This window comes from Manacus candei, unplaced genomic scaffold (genome assembly GCF_025592945.1).
Source record: "Manacus candei isolate 608988 ecotype Guabito, Panama unplaced genomic scaffold, ASM2559294v1 h1tg000070l, whole genome shotgun sequence".
NCBI classification, from domain to species: Eukaryota; Metazoa; Chordata; class Aves; order Passeriformes; family Pipridae; genus Manacus; species Manacus candei.
In genome coordinates this window covers 1,942,649-1,966,407 of record NW_026138118.1, presented here as the reverse complement: position 1 = coordinate 1,966,407, position 23,759 = coordinate 1,942,649, and the positions used below count along the sequence as shown (strand labels likewise).

The window sequence follows — 23,759 nt, the reverse complement described above, 5'->3', positions numbered from 1 at the left end:
CTCCTAAAACATTTTAGAACCTCTCACGGGTTTTCCGTGCCTGAGTACATCCAACCTACCTGTTGATTGACGCTCGTGATGCCACTCTGCGTTGTCACTGCCCTTGTATCCTTGCCCAAATTATTCACAGGTTTAGCAGAGAGCATTCTGCTCCCTTTGCTGCTCCTGTTTCCTAGGAAGCAACAAAGCCAGAGCTCTTGTGGCGCTGAAGGAGCCCTGCCTCTCTCTGCTGATGTACACCCTCACGGCAAAGACCTTGAAACCTTTCTGTTCCGGAGCTTTAATTCCTGTTTAATCAATAGTTCTGTATTCTGAGAATCAAATCCCTGTGACAGCTCTCTTTAATTGAGCTAAACTGCCTTTCTCTTGTCACATCTCTTCTAGAGTTTTATTTAAATGCATTTGTTCTGCCTGTATCCTAGTCAGGTATTGATAGGAACACCAGGTGACCCTCTTTGTTTAACTTGTTTTTCAGCTAAATGAATGGAAACATTAATTAGTGCAACGGTGTGTTTTTTAGGGATTAAAAAAATAGAAGTCCAGGTCAAACTGCTGGCTGTATTAGCACTCCAGCAGAAGCCAGGAGGATCTGTACGTTCCCCATTAGTGACACCCCCATCCTTCCACCCCCAGCTTGATTTCTGCCAACAGCTCCGAGCAAGTCCCTCTCCAGGAGAGCAGCCTGGTATTTATTCCGGCAAGATCATCTTCAGCAAAGCCGATAACAAAAAAGTTTAAAAGGAAGAGCCAAATTTTCAGTCACACCTGTGCAATCCCCTTGAGGGCAGTAAATGATGATGATAATGCATGAGCCAGACAAAAAAAAAAAAAAAAAAAAAAGAGGCAGAAAATGGCTTTCTGAGCCTCTTTTGCATTTTTCAGAGCCAGCAGACTGGAGAGGGGAAAAAAAAGGGTATTTTTACTCCGGGAACGGAGCGGGCTGGGTGTTTGTTGTCTCAAGGACTCCGCGGTGTGCTGTGCAATGGCTCGTTATGCCGCGGGATCAGGGCTGACCTTCCCCCCCGGTGTGTCGGAACATCGCTGTGGAGATGGGCAGCGGCTGCTCTTGCCCCACGTTGTTGCCCAAACAGCCTCTTTCGTAAGGCTGGCAGATCTTATCTGCAGAGTTCTGCTCCCGGCGATTGGAGTGGGTTGGTAATGCACAGAGGGGTTATGGAGGCCGGTTTTTGGGTTTTTGGGATCAGCTCGGTGTGTTCCCCTGAAAGCCCCGCAGGGTTTTTGCTGGATCCTGCTTCAGGAGGGCTTTTGTGTAATGGTGGGTGAGAACACAGCATGCCCTTCCCATCCCACCGGCTGGTGAGGGATGGTGGGCAGCGTGTTCCCTGGTGCCCTAGGGGGTTTTTACCCGTCCATCTCCCCGTGTTTTTTTGGGAGAATAGCCCACTGTGAAAGGAAGCAGCCCTGCAGCTGCCCTTCACTGCTGACTCCTGCTCAGCTGCTGGCAGGCAGGGCTGGTAATGACAGATGAGCCTGTGACGCGTTTTTGGGAATGAATACTTGTTACAGCTGGCGGGATGGAGTAGTTTGTGGCATCACATGGCAGTTTGCTCTATAATTTCGCTCCCTATTGCTCGGATGCAGCACTGATTGCTGGGTCTCTCTCCGAGCGTGGAACTGGAGCATTTCTGATTGCTGCATCCCACTTCTCTGTGGCTGCATTGTGAGCTTGGATATAGCCCTGAGCACTCAGCAGAGCCTTCTGCTGATTTCCCCCCCCCCTCAGTTCTCCCTCTGTGTGTGTGTGTGTGTGGCTGCTGCTTCCCTTTCTGCAAGTCTTTTGGGGTTACATAAAAGCCAGTCTCTTTCTGGCCATTACAGCTACATGGGGGAGTAGTTACTGCTGAGAGAAGCTTGAAATTTGAAGCAGAGTTGTCACAGACATTAGAAAGAACAGTCGGTCTGCGTTGGCAAGCTACTGAGTTAAGTCTTATTTCATACTGATGGGAATTTCAGATCTGATTATCTCCTTTCTCCCTCATTCCCAAACCTGCTGGTGTGCCTAATCCCCTGATGGGCACTCCTAAAGGCAGCTCTCCAAGGGGCTTAGCTGAAGGCTTGGTCTCCTTGACTGTGCTGCTTGTTTGTGTCCAGGCAGAGGATTTTGTAAGGGTGGTTGGTCACCCTGACGTACTTGGAAATCAAGCCTAAATTCCCTCCCCTTCCCCCAAAAAAGCTCCCTGCCCTCCTTAGGTGCTTTGTGCTACACCAGACACTATGACAGATGATCTCACTGCTGGGGTCCAGATTTATTTGCAGATGGTCCCTGATCTAAGAGGTTGTGTGTCACATTGAGCGGGGAATTACCCAGGTGACTCCCAGTAACGCTATGCTAACTGGTCAAATACCAGTGAGGAGAACCCGCCAGATCTCTCCCTCCAGCTCACCTGTTATTTACAGCTCTTTGTGTGCATTGTTGGAGTCCTGCCTGCCTTCTCTGCACCACCACGGTGACTGTGCTATCCACAAAAAAACCCCCCAAACCCGGGTCTGATTCCTCCCTTGCTGTGCAGCACTGTTTTCTGCTCGGTTCCAGAGTGCTTGTTAAGGAGTATTTGCTCCGAGTTGCTGCTTTCAGTTGACAGAACTCGCCTTGGAAAGCAAACACTCAACCCTAAAACAGCCCTGTATTGCTTCTCAATACTTGTAATCAAAGTCTGTCTCCTTCATTGTCCCTAACAATTGTCCAATTTTACTGTGCCAACCCCATTTATTAAAAATAGTCAATAAGGCGCAGCTTTGTGCGAGGGGTTTATAGGCTGGCAGTTCTTGTTTGAAACAAACCAATTGTGCTTGACTCTAATCCAGAACTGGGATTCCTGAGTGATCTGCTGCAGCAGAGCTCATGGGGAGAGCGGTCGATGACTTGCTGATAGGAAATCTTGGAGCAGCACACTTATCTGGGATTTACCTCAGGCTTTGCTCAAAGCGCCGCATTCGGAAAGGCAAAAATTGCAAGCTGCATTTCCCCCCCCTGCTCCTTTTTGGGTGTGTTTTGGGCCATGCTCGTTCCCCAGTGCCCCAAGAGTATTTACAGAACTAATTGCCAAAGTCGGAATCCTCTTAAAAACTGGTGAGCAGGACGTTCAAGGTGAGAATTTATTGTGGAGGGAGCGAGGTGTGAGATGGGCAGCCATGGGAAGAAGCTCTGCACATGGATCCTGCTTTCTTGGAGAAACACGAGGCACCCAAGACCATGACGAGGGCAGTGACAAAGCTCAGGAGTTGTCAGGAAGGGTGAGCCCAGGAAACGAGGTGCCAGTTGTGGCTGGAAGATCAGTAGGAATGTAGGAGGGGTGAGTTCAGCTTCCAGGGCTTTTGTCGTGCTCAGCAAACTTTTTCCCTGGGCTGGAGCGGGCCAGGGCTCGGCAGCGCCTGCGTAAGCATTTCGGGAGAGGGGAAATTGTGAGGAATCCTGGCAGTGGCCGGCTGGAGGTGGGGAAGGGAGCTGCGGGGCGAAGCCGGGCTTTGCGGAGGGTTTGGCGTTTAGTCACTGCCGTCACAACAGGACTTGGAGCCTTCTGTGGTTCAAGTCGTGACTTGGAGGCTTCAGAGGAAATGCTTGGGAGCAGGTAGGAAGGGGCTGGTTCAAGTGAGAGTGGAAAATCATTTGTTAGTGTGTCAGAAGCCTTGTTTCTAAGAAGGTGTGAAGCACAGTGGTTGGGAGGATGAGTCTTTTGAACATCACTGATGCAAGGTTTGTGGATTTTCCTTATGGCTCTCCCAGCCAGCAGAGATCACTGAACTTCTTGCCTCGCACCGTGTTGCAATTTGAAGACTTCCTTAGTTTCCTTGAAGATTCCATATTCATCAGGAATCTGTTGCAGACAGTTTTCTGTTTCTAAACGCAGTTTCCTTTTACTTTTAACATACTTGGTCTCCTCTCCCATTACACTGTGATCAAGGCAGGTCCTCTGTGCCCACGTCATTCTTGCAACTTCTTAAAATCAATGTCCACACCCCAAAACTCTACTCCTGAAACAAATCTAATCTCCAGCGTTCCTAAGCAAATGGAAACGCTTATCTTTGCCCCGAAGATAAGGATTTTCGGCCTTGCAATCCATTTAAGTTGCATGTGAGTGGTAGGATTTAGTTATAATATATGGTGTGCGGTGGTTGTGTGACAGTGACTAATGCCTGATGACCAGGCTGGCCAGCCAGGGTGGAATTCTGCTGTGCTGTCATGCCCTGAGCACAGAAAGTGAAGCGCTTCTGGATGTCCTGTGCCTGGCACTGTGCTGTCAATCGGCTTCTTAATGACTCTCTTAAAGAATAAAAGCAGGAGCCTCCCGGAAAGCTCTTTTAGCTCCACCGTGTCTCCTCCCTGCCCCCAGTTCATGCCTTGCGCTGGGCTCCAGTGTTTTGCTTCCTCTTCCTCCTTCCCCCTCTCCTCTCACACCTTGTGCTTTTCCACACCTGGTTTTCTGCCCTACCTGACTCCTGCTTTCGAAATACACCACTTATTTTCCAATCCCCGCTATTAATCTTTGTCCCACCTACTCAGGAGGCATGAAGGTTTTACAGGAGCCCATTAGCTGTTATCTCTATCCCTCCCCTCTGAACACTCCTGGGAAAAACAAGGTCTAACGACATTCTTTTAGGGGGGCATCGACTGCTCTTTTTGCTCGTGTGGGTCCCAGATTTCCTTCCTAAAACCTCGAAGCTCCTTGTCCTGCTCAGAGGAGGGGAATTTTTGCTTTAAAACGCCTCTTACCCTCAGAAGCTGCTGGGAGAGCAGGGTGGTTGTCCACAGCCCATCCTGCCCTCCTTGCCTTGCTCCTCTCCAGTGCTCCAGAGGGTTAATCCCGTAGTTTGCTGGATCCTGGCTGGTTTTAGGGGCAGCAGGGCCGTCCCAGTGGCCTTGGGAAGCCCGAGGAGGCTGTCGAGGAGGCTGTCGTGGCGATCACGAGGGCGAAACTCTGGGTTCTGCAGTGGAGTGTGGCTGCACCCAGAGGGTGGGGGTGGCTGGCAGGATGAGCTGGGCTATGAAGGGAGTGTTTTTCTTAGCCCTTATCTCTGCTGTCTTGTACCGGTGCAGATTGGTGCTGTACTGTATGGGTGCTCTACCATTGTTTTTCGTTTAAAAACAGCAATTTTCCCCACTACTCCTTGCTTTTAGTTTCAAAGCATGCTTTGAAGGCAAACACTTTTGGGGTGGCTGTACATAGGCAATGCATTCTGAGCCTTTTTTTTGTGGGTATTTGAGGCACTGCTCCGTTTTCTACCCTGTTTTCCCCATCCTTGCAGGGATCAGTGCTACCTGTGTTTCTCTGACCAAGCTACCCATCATCTTCAGGGGGCTTTTTTGTCTCTTTTTTACACAGTATGCTCACATCTCACCCCCCACTTCCAGGCTTATTTTTCCTCTTGCTGTTTTCCTTCTGTCTGTCCTACACCTTGGAAGGTTTCCAGCCAGGCTGTCCACTCCGGCTCTGCAGATCCCACCGCGTGTGCTCCCTGGCCGAGCCCTGGGGAAGCACGGGGGAGAAAAGCTGGATGCAGGCAGCCTGCAAATGCTGCCTTGTTTATGAGAGCTGCTTCTTGGTGCAGACTGCAGTCTGGGGGGAGCTGGGAAAGTTTGTCTGGCATGAAGCACTAAAGCTGACAAAAGATTGTAGGGCTTGGGCTGGAATCGATAAAACACAGGGTGTTGGGAAGCGAAGGTCAGAGCCCTTCCTTAGTTCACCCTGTTCTTTAAATATCCTGGTGGCTGTGGCAGTGCTTGGACACGGTGAAGAACAACGTGGACTTGATCCTCAGAGGGTCTTGCTTTTATTTATTTGGATGCAGATCTCCCTGTTCTATGCAGTGTCTGGTTTCAGAGACCCTTTTCCGTGCAGCCTGTTCTAGTGGAAGGTGTCCCTGCCCAGGGCGTTGGAACGAGATGATCTCTAAGGTCCCTTCCAACCCAAACCATCCTGTGATTCTCTGATTCTGTGAAATCCCTCGTGTAGAGATGTTGCAAAATGGCAGCAACCTGCATCTGCTTGTCTGGGAGATATCCCAGCGCCGGGTGCTGCGGCTCTTGAACTCCTCTGCCTTAATGGGTCAAATTTAGCAATTCAAAATCTGGCTGGTGAGGTAATTAGGAGGGATAATGCCCACTTCTTCCTCTTAACACCCTGATAGAAAAACATCCAGGAAGGACTCCTGGACCTCAAAGATAAGCTGCCAGCTGCCACAGAGACTATCAAAGGGTGGCTCAAAGTCAAGAGCAAACAGCTGATTTTTTCTGGTTCTTGGTTTTTTGCTGGTGGTGACAGGAAGCCATGTTCCCCAAGCTGTTCGCTTCCTGTTTTATTTTTACACCCAGCCCGAGCAGATCCGCATGCCTATCACATGGGAGCTGCCTGCTTCTCTTGGGTTGTTCCTCAGCTGACCTAGAAAAGTGATTCTTTCCCCTTCTAAATTAATCAAGAAGTTGGGATGTATTTGCTTTCACTTAGTCCTAAAGATTTCAGGCATGTCTCATGCTCCTGGTCACCCAGGATTCCTCCTCCCTCTTGGAGCTGGATGATCCAGGAGGGAGCTGTTTGTTGCTTCAGTGTTTGGGCCTGTTAGCAAAGGAGATTTTTGTGAGTTCAAGGCACTGACCTGCACATAAAAGCATTTTCTGTCCAAAGTGTAACTTCCGGACACTCCGTTTTCTTCAGGTTTTTTATTTCTTTTTCTTTTTTTTTTTTTTTTAAAGAACTGGAAGTTTGTCCTGCCTGTTGTACAATCAATCTTGACTTCTCCCTGAGCGCGCTCCAGTCCTGCATCCTGAGCAGAGCTCCCTCAGCCTTAAACTGCTCTAGCACGAAAACAATGGTCCAGTGTAAACCTCATCCCCGGGGGATTTCCCAAGGGAAGAGGGGTGCAGCCTGCAGGATAAGGAACAGTCACCAGAAAGTTTCCTGGTCAGCTGCAAGCGCTTCCTGTTGTTCCAGGAGGGCCCTGTCTGCTGCTCCAGGAGAGAGGCACCGCGTGTGCTTTGGTGTGCTGGGAGAAGCTGTTCTGTTCCTTTTTTTTTTTTTTTTTTCCTTTTCCTTTTTTTTTTTTTTTTCAATAATAACATCTCCCATCTTCCTCTCCTCGGTTTAAGCAACTATTGATTGCGAGTTTGAAATGTTTGTGAAGGAGAGCTCGTAAGAGTCACGCAGGAGGCTGCGCGTGAGCGCGGGAGGAAGGAGACCACGGATGGGTAGGAAGGGAAGGAACAAGGGCTGCGTGTGGGCGAAGATGTGGAGTTCTCCATCTCTGCCTCTGTACCTGAGCTGGTGGGGCTCTGCTGTCACTGCCAGCGAGAGAACAGCAGGATCTTTATTTCTGATGAGCCAGTTTTCTCAGGGTGGGGAGCAGGGGGGGGGGCAGCGAAGGCTTATAAATAAAGCCATTCGAGAGCAGGAAAAACGAACACCATGGCTCTGGTGTGCCTGGAATTTGCGGTTGAGTAATCCTTTCCTGTTTCTTTTTTGGGTTGTTTTTCATCTTTCAGAACAGTGCCTGAAGCAGGTCCACCATGCCGTTAGTAACGAGGAACATTGAGCCAAGGCACCTGTGCCGTCAGACGTTGCCTAGCGTTCGGAGCGAGCTGGAATGCGTGACCAACATCACCCTGGCAAATGTCATTCGACAGCTGGGCAGCCTGAGTGAGTACCATGGCGAGCCTGCGCGTTGCCCTCAGGAGTCGCTACTGCTCTTTATTTAGCTCCCTTTCTACTCTCGTGTTCCTATTTCTCCCCCATCTGCCTTCCCTGGGTAATGCTAAAATGTTTTCCTAAAGAAATCCGATGCTAATTTCATATCCCCGGTCCCACTGCCTTCCCTATCTAGGAGAAAATGGGGAGGGGGGTGTGTGTGGATGTGTGTGTTGTGTGTGAGAGAGAGAGGCTGCAGTGAAACTGCAGATGGAAGGATGGAGCACAACTCAGGCTTGTAAAATGGGAGGCTCTCGGAGCAGCCGGGATCTTGTGTCAGAGAACGTGCCTGTAATTGCACGAGCTACTAAATGGAGCTTGACTCTGTTGAATCTGCACCATGTCAGTAGTCTTATTTATAATGAAAGATAATTAAAGCCCCCACGCAGAAGCTCCTGTTTGCCCCTGCTGCTGTTTGTTGTGTCGTGAGACCCAAAGACCCGTCTGAGCCAAGCGGTGCCTCTGGAGCGTCAGGGGCTTGAGGCTGCTCTGAAATGGCAGCAGGAGCTGGAGCAATGCCTGGCTCAGCTCTCCAGTGGGCTGACCCATAGCCTTGGAAAAGCTGGAGGGAAAACACGGGCCTACATGCCCTAGGAAAAATGAAGAGTTAATTGTGGTCTCTCCGGGATGACTCTGTACTCTGTTGAAATGCTCTGGGTTCTGATTAACCACCTTTGTCCTTGAAGCGAGACTTTGATAATCAAATTAATCTATTGTTTAGCTTCTCCGTGGTGTTTGCAAGCCCTTCTGCTTGCTCTGCAAAGCAGGCCCCTTGTTTTCCGCCATGTGGCAGGGAAAGTTTGGGTGCAGCCTCTTTCCAGCAGTGCAAACCATGGCTGTCACTGAAATCTGGGCCCGTGTTTGCTGCCAGTCTGTGTCACATTCTGTTGGGTTGGAGAAATGTCACTGCACAGGCGAGACCAGGCTCTGTGCTCGTGTTCAACTGGCCCTTGGTGTTCATTTGTTAGGTCTGGTAGCCAAGATGGTTGTGGAGTGTGAGTAAAATCCATCTCGTGCATGTGAAATGGTGAGGAAGGAGGCAGTAAAGCTGTGCAAATCCCAGCTGCAGGGAAAGCTTATCCCAGTCCAGAGACACTCCCTGGGTTAGTGTGACAGAGCCCTGCCCAGATCCTGCAGGTTTAGACCTTTGCACAGCTCAGATATTCAGAGCTTCTCTGCTTCTGAAGCGCTGGGAGCCAAATTGCAGCCTGGTTTCTCCCTGGGGAAGGTACCCTGGGAGCTGGGATGTGGGGAGGAGGTGGGAGCTGGTACCTGGAGGAGAAACTGTGGAGAGGTGGCTCCTGCTGACACTCGGTGTGAGGGGGGAGCCAGGCAGGTGGGGAGGAAATGCTGAGCACCATCCGCTTCCCCAGGGTCAGCAGTACTTTAAATAAAGCAATATTTAGCCTGCACTTGCACCCAAATGCCCAAACTCCTGCCCCCCACCCTTTCCTCTCTCTTCCAAAAAACAAACCCGCTCTTTCCTTGTACCTTGACTGTTACAGGAACGCAGAGCGGGTTCAGTAGGCTGTGACAGCCCTGTCAAGTGAATAATCAGCCATGCCTGGTGCACCACAGTCTCTTTACAAAGATGCAAACATAAATCTTGTCAAACTTTCATATTCCAGTGAGTTTACCCTTCGTTACTATCGCAGCTGGGAGCACTTTGTATAAGTCGACTGCGCGTTTTTGTGTGATTTTATAGAATCCACAAGCTAAAGATGGAAGGACCTATTAAATCATGCCGTCTGTCTTCCTGCCAGTGCATGACAAAGATAATTCTGATTGTAAGCTGTGCTTTTGCAGTCAAAGTAACTAAACTAAAAAATTAATCTCTGTCTTGCCCCGTCTAAAAGTGTGTGTGAAGCACAGCCGGCGTGTGATAACTCCAGGTGCACTTACACAGGCAAGGGAACACAGATCATCCCTTCTTCTCCCTCCGGGGTCAAGACCAGTGTATAAAATGCTGTTATATATTATTTTACACTTGAAAAATACTTTGCAAACCAAGGACTTCATTCGCCCCCCCCCCCCCGAGTGCTTTTTTGCAGTTCCTTGTGAAATTCAGAAAGTATTTTCACTTCTCATGAAAGTAGAAACCGAATTACAACTTTTCTTTTTTTGAGCTGTTGCTGGAAGGTTTCAGATTTTCCCACAGATAAATTTTTACTCTCTTTGGTCAAATAGGAGAGCTGGTCTGTGCTGATGTTGAACACGGAGAGGGCAAGAGCTACCTGGCCCTTGGGCCTCCAGAAATAAAATCCTTCTCATGAGTTTGGGGAAAGCTGCTTGGGCTTGTTAATGGCTCATCTGTGGAGTCTGTACTGTCTGGGAGGGTAGAAGGAAGAGGTCAGTTGAAGTTAACCTCCAGCATTTGCTTTCTACAAACACTTGGAGCTTGGCATTGCCACCAAAAGGGGTGGAGGAGGTTGAATTTTAACCTGGCCGGTTCCCCGTGCTTGGCAGTGTAAAGAGATCTCCTGGGAGCAGGAACAAGGAGCTCTGGGAGCAGGAACAGAGCTGATATGTTGGGTTAGATAGCTGGGAGTGTTTGTGCAACCGGGCTTTGGGGGATGCCCTCGCCTTGCCTTGTGCAAGGGGCGCTCATCTCTCTGATGAGGCTCTGCAGACAACCACATTTTCCAAAGTTAGACTTCCAACTGGTTATCCTCTCCTGAATGTCGGCGAGGATCCTTGGGAGTAACAGATTCCAGAGCAAACTGTTGACCATATGATGATGCACTTCAAAACCAGGCTGCTTATTGGGAGCAGCCTTGTACTCAGCAGCCGTGGCTGGAAATGTTTCCCATCAGTGGGAACGCCACGGGCCCATGTCTGCTGTCGGTGCCAAGCCTGTCCTCGGCGTGGTTGGGGTTCCCTGGCTTGGGTCGTGCCTGGGAGCAGAACAAAAAGACAGGAATCTTTGGAAGTGCTTGGTTTTCTTCCAGCTCTCCCACCTCTGTCTACCTGTGGCCATCCCTTGTCGCGTCTGCAGGTTTTTAACCTCCCTTTTAAACAGGGACATCTTTTTGTGGCGCCTGTAAGTGGTGCAGCGAGTTCCTGATCCAAACAATGGATGGTGTTTGTCATAGCAGCCCACTGGGCAATCCAAGCTGTTCCAGAGAGAATGGTCCCTGATTGAGAAGTTCCCCTTTGGTTTTGATTTAGAATCAACGTGAACACATCAATTTTTCAGACACTGCCACCTGAAGGAACAACAGGGTCAGTGCTTTTGGCTGCGGTTACAGCTCCAGCTTTGGGATCAAGGACTGGGTCTGCTCTCTGCCTCCAGAGTGCTTTGAGCTTGTAAATATGTGCCAGTTCCCCTGGAGGCAGGTCTGCTGGAGACTTGGGAGCCTTTGAGATTCTCCAGAGCAATAAAAATCTAACTGTATTTCCTTGTCTAATAAACAGAACAGCAGAGAATCTTAAAGGACCCTCAGACCCATCCAGACTCAGACCAGTGTAGTGTTGTCAGCCCTCTTTAGTTCTTTACTTTAATAGACTTTAAAGTATGTCTCAATTGTTTCCTTATTGCTTGAAGATCCCTTGGAAATGTCAGGTTTTGGTGGAACAAAGCGTTTTCTTCCTGGATGTTAAACTCAACCCTGACAAACTTGAAAAGAAGCACGGTTGGTTCTTTCTTCCTTTCTTCTTTCTTCAAGAAAACAAACTGGGAGACTGAGTATGGTCTGGTGTGGCTCACAGGGGTGACGTGGACACTTTAATATTCCAGGTAAATCTGCAGAAGACATATTTGGAGAGTTGTTTACTCAAGCCAACACCTTTGCCTCTCGGGTGAGCGTTCTGGTCGAGAGGGTTGACCGTTTGCAAGTCAAAGTCACTCAGCTGGACCCCAAAGAGGAAGAAGGTAATGGAGTGGAGCACAGGGGTTCTTGTTGAGTCAGCAGGGTGGGCCCAGTGCCATAAAACCAGTGTGACACTGCCATGGGGGCTGGAATGTCTTCTCTGGAGCTGAGAGGGACTGTTGCCTTCCCTCACAAAAGGGGGCTGTTTCCTCCCCTCAGGTGGACACAGCCTTTTTGGCCAGGTGTAGGTTTGCTCGTTGGTGAGTCTCCATGTGGGAACTCGCTTTCCAGCAGCTGGATAGCAGTGGCTGAGCAGCCTGAGCTTGGTCACAGAGGTTCCAAACCTCTCGAGAGAGCTGTGTCGATACGGCAGCGGATCTTGGCACGGCACACTCTGAGATTTGATGGGTTTCCCAGGGGACCTGTGGGAAAAGGAACCTGACCTTAAGAAGTGCGAAGCATGCCAAGAACTCCAAGTGAAATCAGATGTTTGCTGCTTGGTCTTCAGTATCATTGGCCTGGGTCAAGCTGCTCTTCACTTGCTCTCTCCTCTTCCTTACAGTCTCCCTGCAAGGCATTAACACCAGGAAGGCCTTCAAAAGCTCCACCACTCAGGACCAGAAGCTCTTTGACAGAGATTCTCTCCCTGTGCCTGTCCTCGAAACCTACAGGGCCTGCAATACTCCTCCACCTCTCAACATCCTCTCACCTTACAGGTATGGCTGCAATACCTTCCTGTTCCCTTGCAGAGGAGATCCTCTTCCTCCCAACCTGCTGGGAAGGTCCTTTCCCATCCCGTGCTGTGTTGAGGTGGCCATTTCCAATAGGCTATTGGGTTACTAAACTCAGATCCACCAGGAAATCTCCATCCTCTGGATTACATAAAACTTCACTTTTGGGGTCGTACAAATGGATGCAGCTAGAAAATGATCTCTTTGGTTCCCTGCTGTCGCTTTTGTGACTGCCCTGGGGCAAGGCTTGGCTGGCACTGCAGAACCACGCTGGGTGTGCTGCAGAGGAGGCATTTTTCTTGTGCTTCTCCGTGGCCCCCTGGCTCCTTTCCAAAGAGCCGCAGTGCAGAGCGTTCCCTTGGAAGTGGCTCTCACCCAGGTGGGCACAGCAGCCTCCTGGAGACGCTTCCTGTGGCCTCCAGCGCCGGGTCTGAGACGTCTGGTGGGTCCTACACTGGCTGTGCAACCTGCTCTGAGCAACCCCGCTCCGATTTCATCTTGTGGGTAGTAGAAGGAAAGGGGGTCAGAATCCAGAGACTTATCCCACATCCATAAATATCTTTTGAACAGGTAAAAAGTAATTACAGATAGCTGGAGGCAGCTGTCTCCTGCCAGACGCGGCTGCACTGCAAAGTGGGAGGAAGGGAGTGTGTGAGTGTGTGTGTGTGTGCGCTCGCTCGGGAGCCTCAAGGACGTTCCTGGTCTGATTTAGGGTTCCTGAGCTGGAGAAGGAGGGGTTTTTTCACACCAAAACCACAACACAAACAAGAGGGAGTTGAAGTGAGAGACCTGCTGCTCTCTTGGTGATTGTTCAGAGCAGCTGAGCTCTTCGGGTGCTCAGGAATGGAGGGTCTGTGTGAGGGCAGAAGGGATGGGAAGTGGGAGAGGCCGGGATGGGGGAGGCTGGGGGTCTGTTCCAGTCTGAAATGGAGGACAGAGGCAAGACCAGCCCATTTGACCATCTCACTGCACTTTTAAACTGTCATCTGAGGTTGTGCCTGGTGTTTTCTTTGGGCTTCAAATGTGTGACTTGATCCCTTTCTATGTTTTCCCCTCCCCATTCCAGGGATGATGGCAAAGAGGCGCTTAAATTCTACACAGATCCTTCATATTTCTTTGACCTCTGGAAAGAGAAGATGCTTCAGGACACCAAGGATATCATGAAGGAGAAGAGGAAACATAGGGTGAGGAACTGGGAGTCATTGGCTGGGAGGAATAGGAGGTGGGAAGTGTTAATAAATCTTGGACTCCACATTTGCCATCCAGAATTCAGGTTTGCACTTTTTAAACTCTTCAGGGATCAATTTGGTGAAGTTTTTACCCGGTTTACCCTCATCCTTGTTAATTAAACAAAGAAAATAAAGGTACCCTTAATTGGTTTTTCCAAATGCCATCGTCTTTGGGCCTTAATGTTAAATTATATCATACCATGAAAGATGTAGTTTTAACATACTTTATTTAGCTTCTGAGCAACTGGAGTATTAAATATCAAAACAGATCGTGATTTTTTCAACCGAAATAAGAAAGGAGAGATTTAAGGTGTGTTAGAATGAAGAGTGAGGATAAAGCCCAATTCTTTGTGGGCAGGTGTCCATTATTGCACCCCAAAACACTAAACACCATCAGGACGATGGTGAGATTTGGAATTCTTGACAAAGTCTGAATTGATGTGGGAAACTGAGCTTTCACTGCCCTCAAGGTGGTTGTACCAGGGGGTAATGATGGAATCATGTCTGGGCTGCACTGGGAAATCTGGTGTTGTCTGGCATTTTTCGTATTATCTGTGCTCCAAATTTTCTGTATGGGAGATCTCTGGAGCATGCAGCAGTCGGGAAAGGGAACTGAAAATCCTCTTTGAGAATGTGTCTGCTTTTAGAGGCCACAGGTCTGTCCTGTCCCTCCCCATGCCCAGTGAATTTAAAGCCAAAATAAAGCTCGTGTTCGATTCCTCCACCCTTAGAAAGAGAAAAAGGAGAATCCCAACCGAGGAAATGTGAATCCGCGGAAAATCAAGACCCGGAAAGAAGAGTGGGAGAAGCTGAAAATGGGACAAGAATTTGTCGAGTCAAAGGACAAACACGGTCCTGCTGGGTAAGCAAGTCTGGGGCTGGTTGATTGGGATGCAGTTCACCCTGCTCTGCAGCTCCTCCGGATCCGCGGCGCGGATCGATACTGCCACTAATCACATTCTCCAAAGTAAATCCGTCTGCTGATTTCAAATTTGCCAAATAAATCAGGGAGCTACACGGTTCGAGCAAGGTGGCAGGAGCAGCGAGGCTGCTCCCAGCTGCCTGTGGGCACGGAGGTGTCGGGAGCTCTGGCTCTGCCCCGTGGTGATGCCCTCCCCTCACACCCAGCCGAGGGTGGGATCTCGGTGGCATTGTGGGATTGCTTTGTTACATTTCACAAATGGCTCTTCACACCCCGAAGTTGGAGCGGGGGCCATCCCCATCCAAGTATTTCAAGCTCTACAGATCTCTCTTTAGCACTTCTGGCTTGGGAATTCATTTAACTTTTGACACCAGCAAGGCTGGAAGCAGACTGAATTCCCCACAATGCTCTTCTCCCTTGCAGCTTCCTTTCATATAAGAAAAAAAAAAAAATCTCTCTTTAAATCACACTCTCCAGCTAAAAATAAAACTTGCCTTTAGTTTAATAGGAGAGCAGGTTTGGTTTCTAGCAGGGGAATTGAGCAGCACAACAGCACCATTTTCTTGCTCCTCTCTTTTTTGTGTGTGTGTGTGTGTGTGTTCATGTGTTTGAATTCACTCAGGGTCCAGATCCCCCAAAGATGGGGTGGTTCTACCACCTCACAGAGCTCACTGAGAGTCTCTTCCTTCAGTAGTACTCCAGCTTTGGAGAGTTGTTTTAAAGGCATCACTGTTTCTGGGGTCCTTTTTGATATTCTGTTCTCAAGCTTATTTTTTGGCATCTTTGATTACCTCCTCTGCTTTTGCCACTGATGATACTCAGTGTAACTGCAAGTTCTTTAAGTCCAAGTTGGTCAAAACACTTCTAAGTGTTTTCACAAAATGAAATGTTGAGGAAAATCTGTTTATTTAGGCATTTCCTTGTTTATTAAAATGTATACCAGTGCTGTTCTGGTGTGTGGCAGCAATAAACAAACAGGCAAAATCTGGCCAAATTTTAACCAAAGAATTATGCAGAGCAAACTAATACAGGTGTATGTGGTTCTTTATGTAGGAATCTTTGAGAAGTAGAGGGGTTTTTTTTAATGTTATAGAATCCTGGAATGGTTTGGGTTGGAAAGGACATTAAGGATTAAGTTCCACCCCCTGCCATGGGCAGGGACACCTTCCACTATCCCAGGTTGCTCCAAGCCCTGTCCAACCTGACCTTGAACACCTCCAGGAACGGGGCAGCTACAGCTTCTCCGGGCAACTCTCTGAGGAAAAACAAGCTTTAGACGTTGCCTCAAGCTCATTAAATAACCTGCTCATCCTGCTGTGGCCCAGGTACCCCTCCAACATGGTGTATCAGAACGGCAGCATCGGCTCCAACGAGAGCATGGATGGGAACTGCTACCCGCCACCGCCGCAGACTGACTCCATTGTGCCACCACCTCCCTCGTTCCCAGATGACAGCCTGCCTCCACCCCCGGTGGAATTTAGGTAAGCCTACGGGATCCCTTCTGTCACCAAGGAGTAGTAGGTGGTGTAAAAGGATGACATGAGACGGGCTGAGATAGTTCAGCAGAACTTCCTGACGGGTGTTGTATGGGAACCAGAATGCTCCTGTCTGGAGGGGAAGTGCAACTGCAGGCAGGGGCAGAGGCACAGGCAGCACAGCTCTCCATGACTCCCAGCCACTGTCCTCATTCCCAGGCAGAAGGGGAGAACTAAGAGCAGATTTATTCCACAGCAGGGTCCCAGTGAATGGTTTGGCTCCATTGCCTGGGTTTTCCAATGCAGTTGTTCCAGAGAGTGGACTCATGTTCCATTTGGACAGCGCTCCCAGGCACATGGTGGCATTGTTGGGGTGTCCTGTGCAGGGCCAGGAGTTGGACTCGATGATCCTTGTGGGTCCCTTCCAGCTCAGGATATTCCATGACTGAGCTTTGCAAAGAACAACTTCTTTCACTTCTTTTTTTTTTTACCATTTGCCCCCTGATCTTTGGGAAATGCACTACGTGAGCACTGGAGGTGTAGATGTAGTTGAATTTCAAGGACTTGAGCACAGCAGCTGCCTCCTTCCCAGGGACTTGGGTGCAAGTTCAGGGCATTTACTTTGGATTGAATGAAATGGTGACTCCCAGGCACCTCTAGAGATGAGAGTTACGGTCCAGCAGTGGCTCAAGACACAAAGGGTGAAACAAGAGTAGACTTTTTGTTTTAAAGACAGTAAAACCGAGTCAAGAGTAACAAGAGCAAGTCTGTCTGATAGACAGGGCTGCTTGGCTTGTCTCCATCTTATCCAAAGGCAGCAGTGCTGCAGCAAAGGCTCTTCTGATGTGTCAGAGATACCCAGCACTGCTCTCTGCAGCCTGTGCCTCTCGGGCAGAGCAGACACGAGCTCTCAGATGAAGCTCACGCTGCCTTATGCGGTTGCTTAGATCTCTGCCCAGCCACACAGATCTCCCCTCTCTGGTTTTGTTTTGGTGGTTGTTTTCATAATGAACCCTGGGTGTTTGGTTTGATCTCCAGGAGTCTGTTTTGGATCAGCACTGTTAGAAATTGCGACGTTTTTGTGCCAAATGTACCTTATTTCTCTGTCTCGCCATGGGAGGAGGTGTCAGTTCGGGGCTGGCCTTACCTGTAGAATTTTCTGGTATGAACACAGCCTCCATCATGGGAGATTCAGTCACTCATGCATCCAGCAGTACTGGGTTTCCATGCCTTCCCCTTCGCTCCCCACGGCAAGCTATGAGCCGTGGCTGCTGCGCTCCAGCTCCGAGCCGTGGAATCCGGTGAGGAGATCTGTTCCTAGCAGGTGTTCAGAGCATATGCTTTCCTGGCTCCCCCACCCCTCCTCGTGCGATTTATCACGGCAGACATCCCTGCCTGGCGTGTCACGAGCCTGACCTCGGTGAGGAGGGGTGTTTTGCTGCAGGAGCTCTGGAGCCAGGAGGCTGCTCTGAGCTCGGAGAGGTGAGGTGGCGGGTGTTCTTGTCAGCCGGGGAGATGGGATGGAGGGATAGCATTCCTGCCCGTCCCTAGCAGCTTTCCTTTGTTCTGGAGGTGAAGGCCAAAAGAAACACTGTGAGGGAACTAAAACCAAGGAGTTGAGGTCTCATGGAAACACCAGTTAAAGCTGGAACTCGGATTTTTTTTTGGTCTGGACTGCAGCGAACACACATGATTTGCATTAACATTGAGACTGTACAGTCTGATCTGGCCTCGCAGCTAATTCCTTGTTTCTCTCTCTCTCCTTCCATTGCCACAGCTATCCTGTAGACAACCAAAGAGGTTCTGGTTCTGGAGGGACCAAACGGTCCAGCCTGGTCAGCCCGAGCCACCCACCACCAGCTCCTCCGATCGGATCCCCCTCGGCAGCCAGGCCGGGCTTTGCTCCCCCTCCAGCTCCTCCTCCACCACCACCACTGATGGGAAACCCCCCCCCTCCACCACCTGCCATGGGCTTCCCCTCCCCGGGAACCCCCCCACCACCCTCACCCCCTTCTTTCCCCCCTCACCCCGAGTTTGCTGCCCCTCCACCCCCCCCACCCCCTCCAGCAGTCGACTATTCCAGTGTGCTCCCACCTCCGCTGCCTCAGCCGGGCACTGGGAGTGCACCGCCCCCCCCTCCACCCCCACCACCTCCTGGCCCACCTCCACTGGTTTCTGGGGGCCTGGATGGCCCCCCACCCCCTCCTCCACCCTCCGACACCTCCGCCTCCAAGCCCAAGTCATCCTTGCCCGCGGTTAGCGATGCCAGGAGTGATCTGCTTTCGGCTATTCGGCAAGGTGAGGTTCTGTTTCCATCCCAGTGTTCTCCTTTGGCTCTGGAAAACCCCACAGTTTCCCAGTGGGAACATTTGGGAGCTGTCTCATGTAAGCTGTGTGACTGCCCCACTGCTCAAGACCTGTCCCTTGGGGTCCCTCCTCATGAGCACCTCACTGGGTTTTATTGCCTTGCCGAGCATGGCAGTGCTGGAATTGGGGTGGTCCACGTTTGTTGTGGATTTGCAGCAGTGGTGTTACCCCTTGGAGCAGCACAGAAAGGATTTGCTTCCCATTCCACCTCCCCACCCAGCCTGTCCTGGCTGTCATTCACCATCAGTGTTATCCCAATACTCCCTTGCTCAGGGGACTCTGACAAGGCTGCGTGGGAGATTCCAGCGCGACCAAAGCCTTTGCATGATCCCCCTCCGTTCCCTTCTTCCCTACAGGCTTCCAGCTGCGCAAGGTGGAGGAGCAGAGGGAGCAGGAGAAGCGGGACGTTGTAGGGAATGACGTGGCAACGATCCTGTCGCGCCGCATCGCTGTGGAATACAGCGACTCCGAGGACGACTCCTCCGAGTTTGACGAGGACGAGTGGTCGGATTAGGCACGGTCCCATCCCCTTCTCCCCCTCCCTCCTGGGTTCACTTCTTACAGAATCAGGTGGCCAAACCTTCCACCACATCCTTTTTCATCCCGTAACCAAAGATGTGCCAAGGGTTTTCAGACAACCAGCAGCATATCTCCCCTCTCCCTTCCCCCTCCGGCTTTGGCAGGACTCTGTGCTCTGCCTTTCCAAAAGGTCTCCTCATGGACACTGAGGATGCGGCGTTGGGATTTAGCTGGAGGGGGTGTAACGGTTGCTTATTTAAAAGAGAGCTAAACCTCCAGATTCTCGATGCCACCAGGCAGAGCACATATAAACCCTCCATCCTGAGGGATTTTTAAAGTAAAGATGGATGATCCTGTTGCGGCCGCGTGGCCTTTTGGATGAAGGACATTTTCAGCTGGTTTTCTCAGTGCAACAGCAGACAGTTGATCTGATGGCTCTTCCTTTCCAGTGAATACTGGTAGTGCTGCAAGAAAATGGGCTTTAAATGTCAGTTCTCTGCTGCATCCCACTGTCAAATAATCAGGTTTTTGGCACTAGTGCACAATTCCTTCCCCTCTGACCCCTGAGTATTAATTCCAGACCACCCTGCGTGGGGTGAGCTTCCTGACTCCGGGACCATGGAGTGCCTTGGGTGCAATGTAAGGAGGGACTTGTTTTATTTTAAAAGCTGCCTTTACCTTGCTCAGATCTCCTGGACTGCTTTGCCAAGAGGAGACTTGCACAGAGGGATGTAAAACCAGGGCAGGATGGTTGCTCAGCTTCCCACTTTTGGGAAAGCAGAGCCACTGCCCCACTGAGACACATCTGTGGTCGGCTCCGAGTGGGGGCCAGACCCCGCTGGGCTGATTTCTCCAATTCATGCTGAGATTGTGTTTAAAAATTCCAAATCCAGTGCCTAGAGCAGGGAGATGGGGTGGGGAGGGGTTCTCTGAACACCAGGCACTGTGGTGGTCTTTGGCCTGGCCAGAGCAGTTTGAGAGGTGCTTTTTTTAGTGGGATGACCATACTTTTAACACAGGGACTTCAATGCTGGTATTACCTTTGCTTCTTCTCCCTTCCACTTAGGGAGGGGAGTTTGTGTGCCTAAAAACATCGTGTGTGTGGACTGAGTTGCCCATCAGTTACATCAGACCTAACCTACCCTAATTTTGCTACCATAATTCATTAGTTAATTTTAAGAGAACGTTTCTTCTCCTCACTAACCCTGCGAATTAATTCCCAGGCTGCTCACTACAGATCCAGTACTGGCAGGGGAAAATGGGGAATTTGAACTAGCTGACCTCGGTTTTATTGCTGTTTTATGTTACCGTACATAGAATATGAGCATATCTTACAAATCTAACCCAAATACCCTCGGTGTGTATTTTAATTTGGACATGACTCGGTCAGGGTCATGCAAAAAGCAATTCCAAAGCCTTTTGGAGGTTATGGGTCCAGCTGTTGTGGGGTGTGTGTCCCACTATACCAGCTCTCCCACCTTTTTGCCTTTCCTAAAGTATTTCACCAGCCTGTGCCTGTTCTCTCTTCCCTGGTTCTCCTCCTTTAATGATGTTGCTGATACCTGGAACACCAGGCCCTGCCCGAGGCTTCCAGCGTGCTTGGGGTTTGATTGATGGCTTCAGCTTGTGCCATCGAGTTCTTACTGATTTCTTGTGTGTGTGCCTGTGCATTTTAATCCTGGCCAGAGCAGACAATGGCCTGGAGGGTGGGATTTGGGGTGTGGATCGAGCTGGGATCCAGTGAGACCCCCCGAGATTCCCTGGATCGCTGCACCGTCAGGTTTTGTCTGCAGCTCAGCTGCCAGGCAGGATGCAGAGGGCGTAGGCAGCGAGGCATCCCGATGGGCTGGGAACATCTGAGCAGCACTAGTTCCAGGTTCTGGAAGAGGGAACAAACCCCTGGAGTGCCAGTGAGCCGTGGTGCAGTGGAGAGGCTTGGAAATGCAAAGGGATGATTGCTGCAAGCTGATGGGGGGGGGTGTGTGAGAGGGTCGCTGCCTCTTGTTCTGCTGATGCTCTTCCTGGCAGCATCCTCCTCCGGGTTCCTGGGAAAAACAGACCCCTGAGCTCACCCGGGCTGACAGCAGTGTCACACAGGGGAGGAGGAGCTCACAAATGCCAAACCTGGGTTAATTTTAAATTGCCTTAACTAGACTTGGCCCCTGCTGGGGAAGGGGAGCGAGTCCTCCTGTCGCCTGAAATACGGAGCAGTGCCATATTCCCTGTGCCCTTGTGGATGGTCTGTCGGGCAGGGCCGTGCCTTGGGGTGCCCCCCACACTCTGCCTGTTGCACAAGGATGTTGCTGTGTGGGCGTCAGGGCTCAGCCCTGGGTGGAGGCGGCTCCTCCAGCCCTCCTGGCAGCGGGAAGGACGCTGCCTTGTCCCTGCAAGCCTGCAACCACCCTCTGCTCCCAAATCCCATCCCAGGGTGGGAATCAAAACTGCAGGGTCAGGGTTGTAGGAACAGGTAGGGAAGGTTGGTTGTTTCGGTGTTTTTTTTTTAAATCTCCTTTGATTCCTGCTTTTCTTTTAAATGTCTGGTTGCCAAGCGGGATGAGCCTGTGTGGGGATCCCTGAGAAACAGCTGCTGTAAAGGGACCATCTCTGAGTATCGTTGCAAAATCACAGAGCGCTGGGCCACCAAGTAAGCTCAATATTTTTTGAAGCAGTAGGGGAGGAGGAGAGGTGCCAAAAACAACCTTTGCAAGACAGAGCAGCTGTGCTGTAACTGCGGGGCCGAGGGCACTGCCATCGCTGTCGTCATGTCGTGCTCACTTACTCCTTCCTCCCCTCTTCCCAGGCGAGGCTGGGGCGAACCTCAGACCATCTCACAGAGCCCAGAGCCCGTCCTCCCCACGAGGATCCCCCCCCCCGCTTTCCATTTCATCCCGCTGGAAGCCGGAGCAGCCATTTCGCCCATCCCGGGAGCCGTTTTGCTCCGGGTGTGCAAGTTGGGGCAGGTCACCACCGCCTTCCCTTCCCTGGTTAAACATTCTCCCGGTGTCCTCGCCCGCAGTGCTTGGCTGCTGCTCCCGGCAGCCTCTCCCCCGCCGCCCCCCTTCCCGCTCGCTGGGAAAGCCTCATCCCGGCTCCCCGGGCTCAGCCCGGAGCCTCCGCCGCAGTCGGTGACCTTCACTGCTTCTCCTCTCCTTATCAGACCCAGAGCACCAGACCAGATCCAGGGAAGGGGCTCCCGGAGCTCCCAGATGGCTGAGGAATCGTGCAGAGCGGCGTTTCGGGGAAAGGATAGATTGGGGGTTATATATAGAGATTTTTTTTTTATTTTTTTTTTTCAGTCCACGAACTTATTTAACATGTTTCTTTTGGAAGTCACTGCCCTGGAGGGGCTCTGGGGGGGAGCTGCCTGGCAGGGCAGATGCAGCTGCCCCGGGTCAGGTTTCATTGCTGTTGGATTTCGGGCAGGGGAGGGGGGGGTGCTTTCTTCTCTTCCTTTTTAAACAAAGCCTTGAAGTGGGAAGTGGATCCTATGTTTTCATTACTGTATTAACATACCTTTTAATTCATTTCAGAAACTAACCCATTTTTCTTCCTGATTAGAATGTCATAGAATTAGACGAGCTGTAACCCCTCCTGAAGTGCCTTATTTTCCTACATGATATAAATATATTTATAAGAGTAATTATTCCACTTGTGTCTTAGGGTTTTATTGCTGAGCAGAAGATGAGGTGGGAGAGGAGGGAGGGGAAGTGCCCTCCTTGGACCCGGCCAGGCTGGGAGGGTTGGAAGGGTGATGTTTGATGGATACTCTCAGGGTGCAGGGGCTTCCTCACTTCAGACCAAAGGAGTTTCAGCAGTGAAACTCTGCTTAGAAAGAAGAAAAAAAGATTTAAAAAAAAAAAAAAAAAAAAAAAGAAAAGGAAAAAACCAACCTTGTGAGCAAAAATACTGTAGGTTTATTTGGTTTGTTTTTTACCCCTGCAAAATAAACACTGATGGTCGGACTCTGCAGGGAGGCAGTGGGTGGTGGGGGATTGGAACCCGCTCCAGGTCCATACCTGTACATCCCAGCACAGACTCCCTGCCTTCTGTATTCCCATGTAATGTCTGTCTGTGCTTTTCCCTGTCGGTTGCTGTATAAGCCAGGCTTTCCTGCTGCTTTGTTTTGTTGTTTTTAATAATCAGCTCAGTAACCCCCGGATGAAGATCCCAACTGCAAATATTTTGTAATGTACATGTATAAAAAAAAAAAAAGTAATAATTTTTTTGATCCTTTTTTAAAACTTGATAAAACCTTTCTATCCAGTCGGTGCTTGTGTGTGTTACTGGGGTGGGGGGTGAGCACAGGGGCTGCGGTGGCTTTGGGCGTGACTTGGAATCATGGAATGGTTTGGGCTGGAAGGGACCTTAAAGCTCATCCCATTCCATGGGCAGGGACACCTTCCACTATCCCAGTTTGCTCCAAGTCCTTTCCAAGCTGGCCTTGGACACCTCCAGGGATGGAGCAGCTGCAGCTTCTCTGGGCAACTTGTCTCCTTCCCGGGAGCACTGAGAGGTGCTGGGCCACGAGCCACTCGTGCCTACCCTTGTGTCCTTAGTGTGTCACACGGGGCTGCTGGGTGTCCCTTGGGAAGCCCAGTGTCCATGGAAGTGCTGGCTGTGTCCGAGGACACCCAGCGCATCCCGAGCTGTCTGGCAAACACCACCAGCACAAACACCTCTTCCCTGTGCCGGGCTGGGCTGGGGGTTATCCATGGTGGGAGTCTCGTGACAGATCCGAGGAAGCCCCATCCAGGAGGAGCCTCCTGCCGGTGCTCCCTGCCCTAGGAAATGAGCCTGGGCTCCATCTTGCAGAGCGGAGTGGCTGCAGCTGGGCTGGGAGGGGGCTGCCGAGGCTTTTTGCCTCCATTTCGCAGCTCAAGGTCCCTCGTGCAGTTAATCTGCCTGGCAGCGGCGGCTCCTGGCCCCGAGCTCAGGTGCCTCGTCTGGCCTCGCTCCGTGTGGCTCCGTTTTCTTCCCGGTCGCTGAAGAGCAACAAAAGGCTCCATCCCT

General features: G+C 50.7%; 1 protein-coding gene across 4 annotated transcripts in view; it reads left to right on the top strand.

Moving 5' to 3' along the window:
* WASF2 (WASP family member 2) overlaps window positions 1-22,392 on the top strand; it is a 31,908-nt gene extending 9,516 nt beyond the window's left edge. The window contains exons 1-9 of one of the 4 annotated variants that reach the window (XM_051807186.1): window positions 7,064-7,201; window positions 7,496-7,649; window positions 11,434-11,568; window positions 12,069-12,222; window positions 13,304-13,421; window positions 14,198-14,328; window positions 15,714-15,869; window positions 17,641-18,161; window positions 18,587-22,392. In XM_051807186.1, the coding sequence (XP_051663146.1) occupies window positions 7,520-7,649; window positions 11,434-11,568; window positions 12,069-12,222; window positions 13,304-13,421; window positions 14,198-14,328; window positions 15,714-15,869; window positions 17,641-18,161; window positions 18,587-18,744 (1,503 nt within the window). In that variant the 5' untranslated portion in view covers window positions 7,064-7,201; window positions 7,496-7,519 and the 3' untranslated portion in view covers window positions 18,745-22,392. Of the gene's footprint in view, window positions 1-7,063; window positions 7,202-7,495; window positions 7,650-11,433; window positions 11,569-12,068; window positions 12,223-13,303; window positions 13,422-14,197; window positions 14,329-15,713; window positions 15,870-17,640; window positions 18,162-18,586 lie in introns of those variants that run through there. The other 3 variants (XM_051807189.1, XM_051807187.1, XM_051807188.1) reach the window with 3 other exon arrangements.
* The last annotated feature ends 1,367 nt before the right edge of the window (window positions 22,393-23,759 follow it).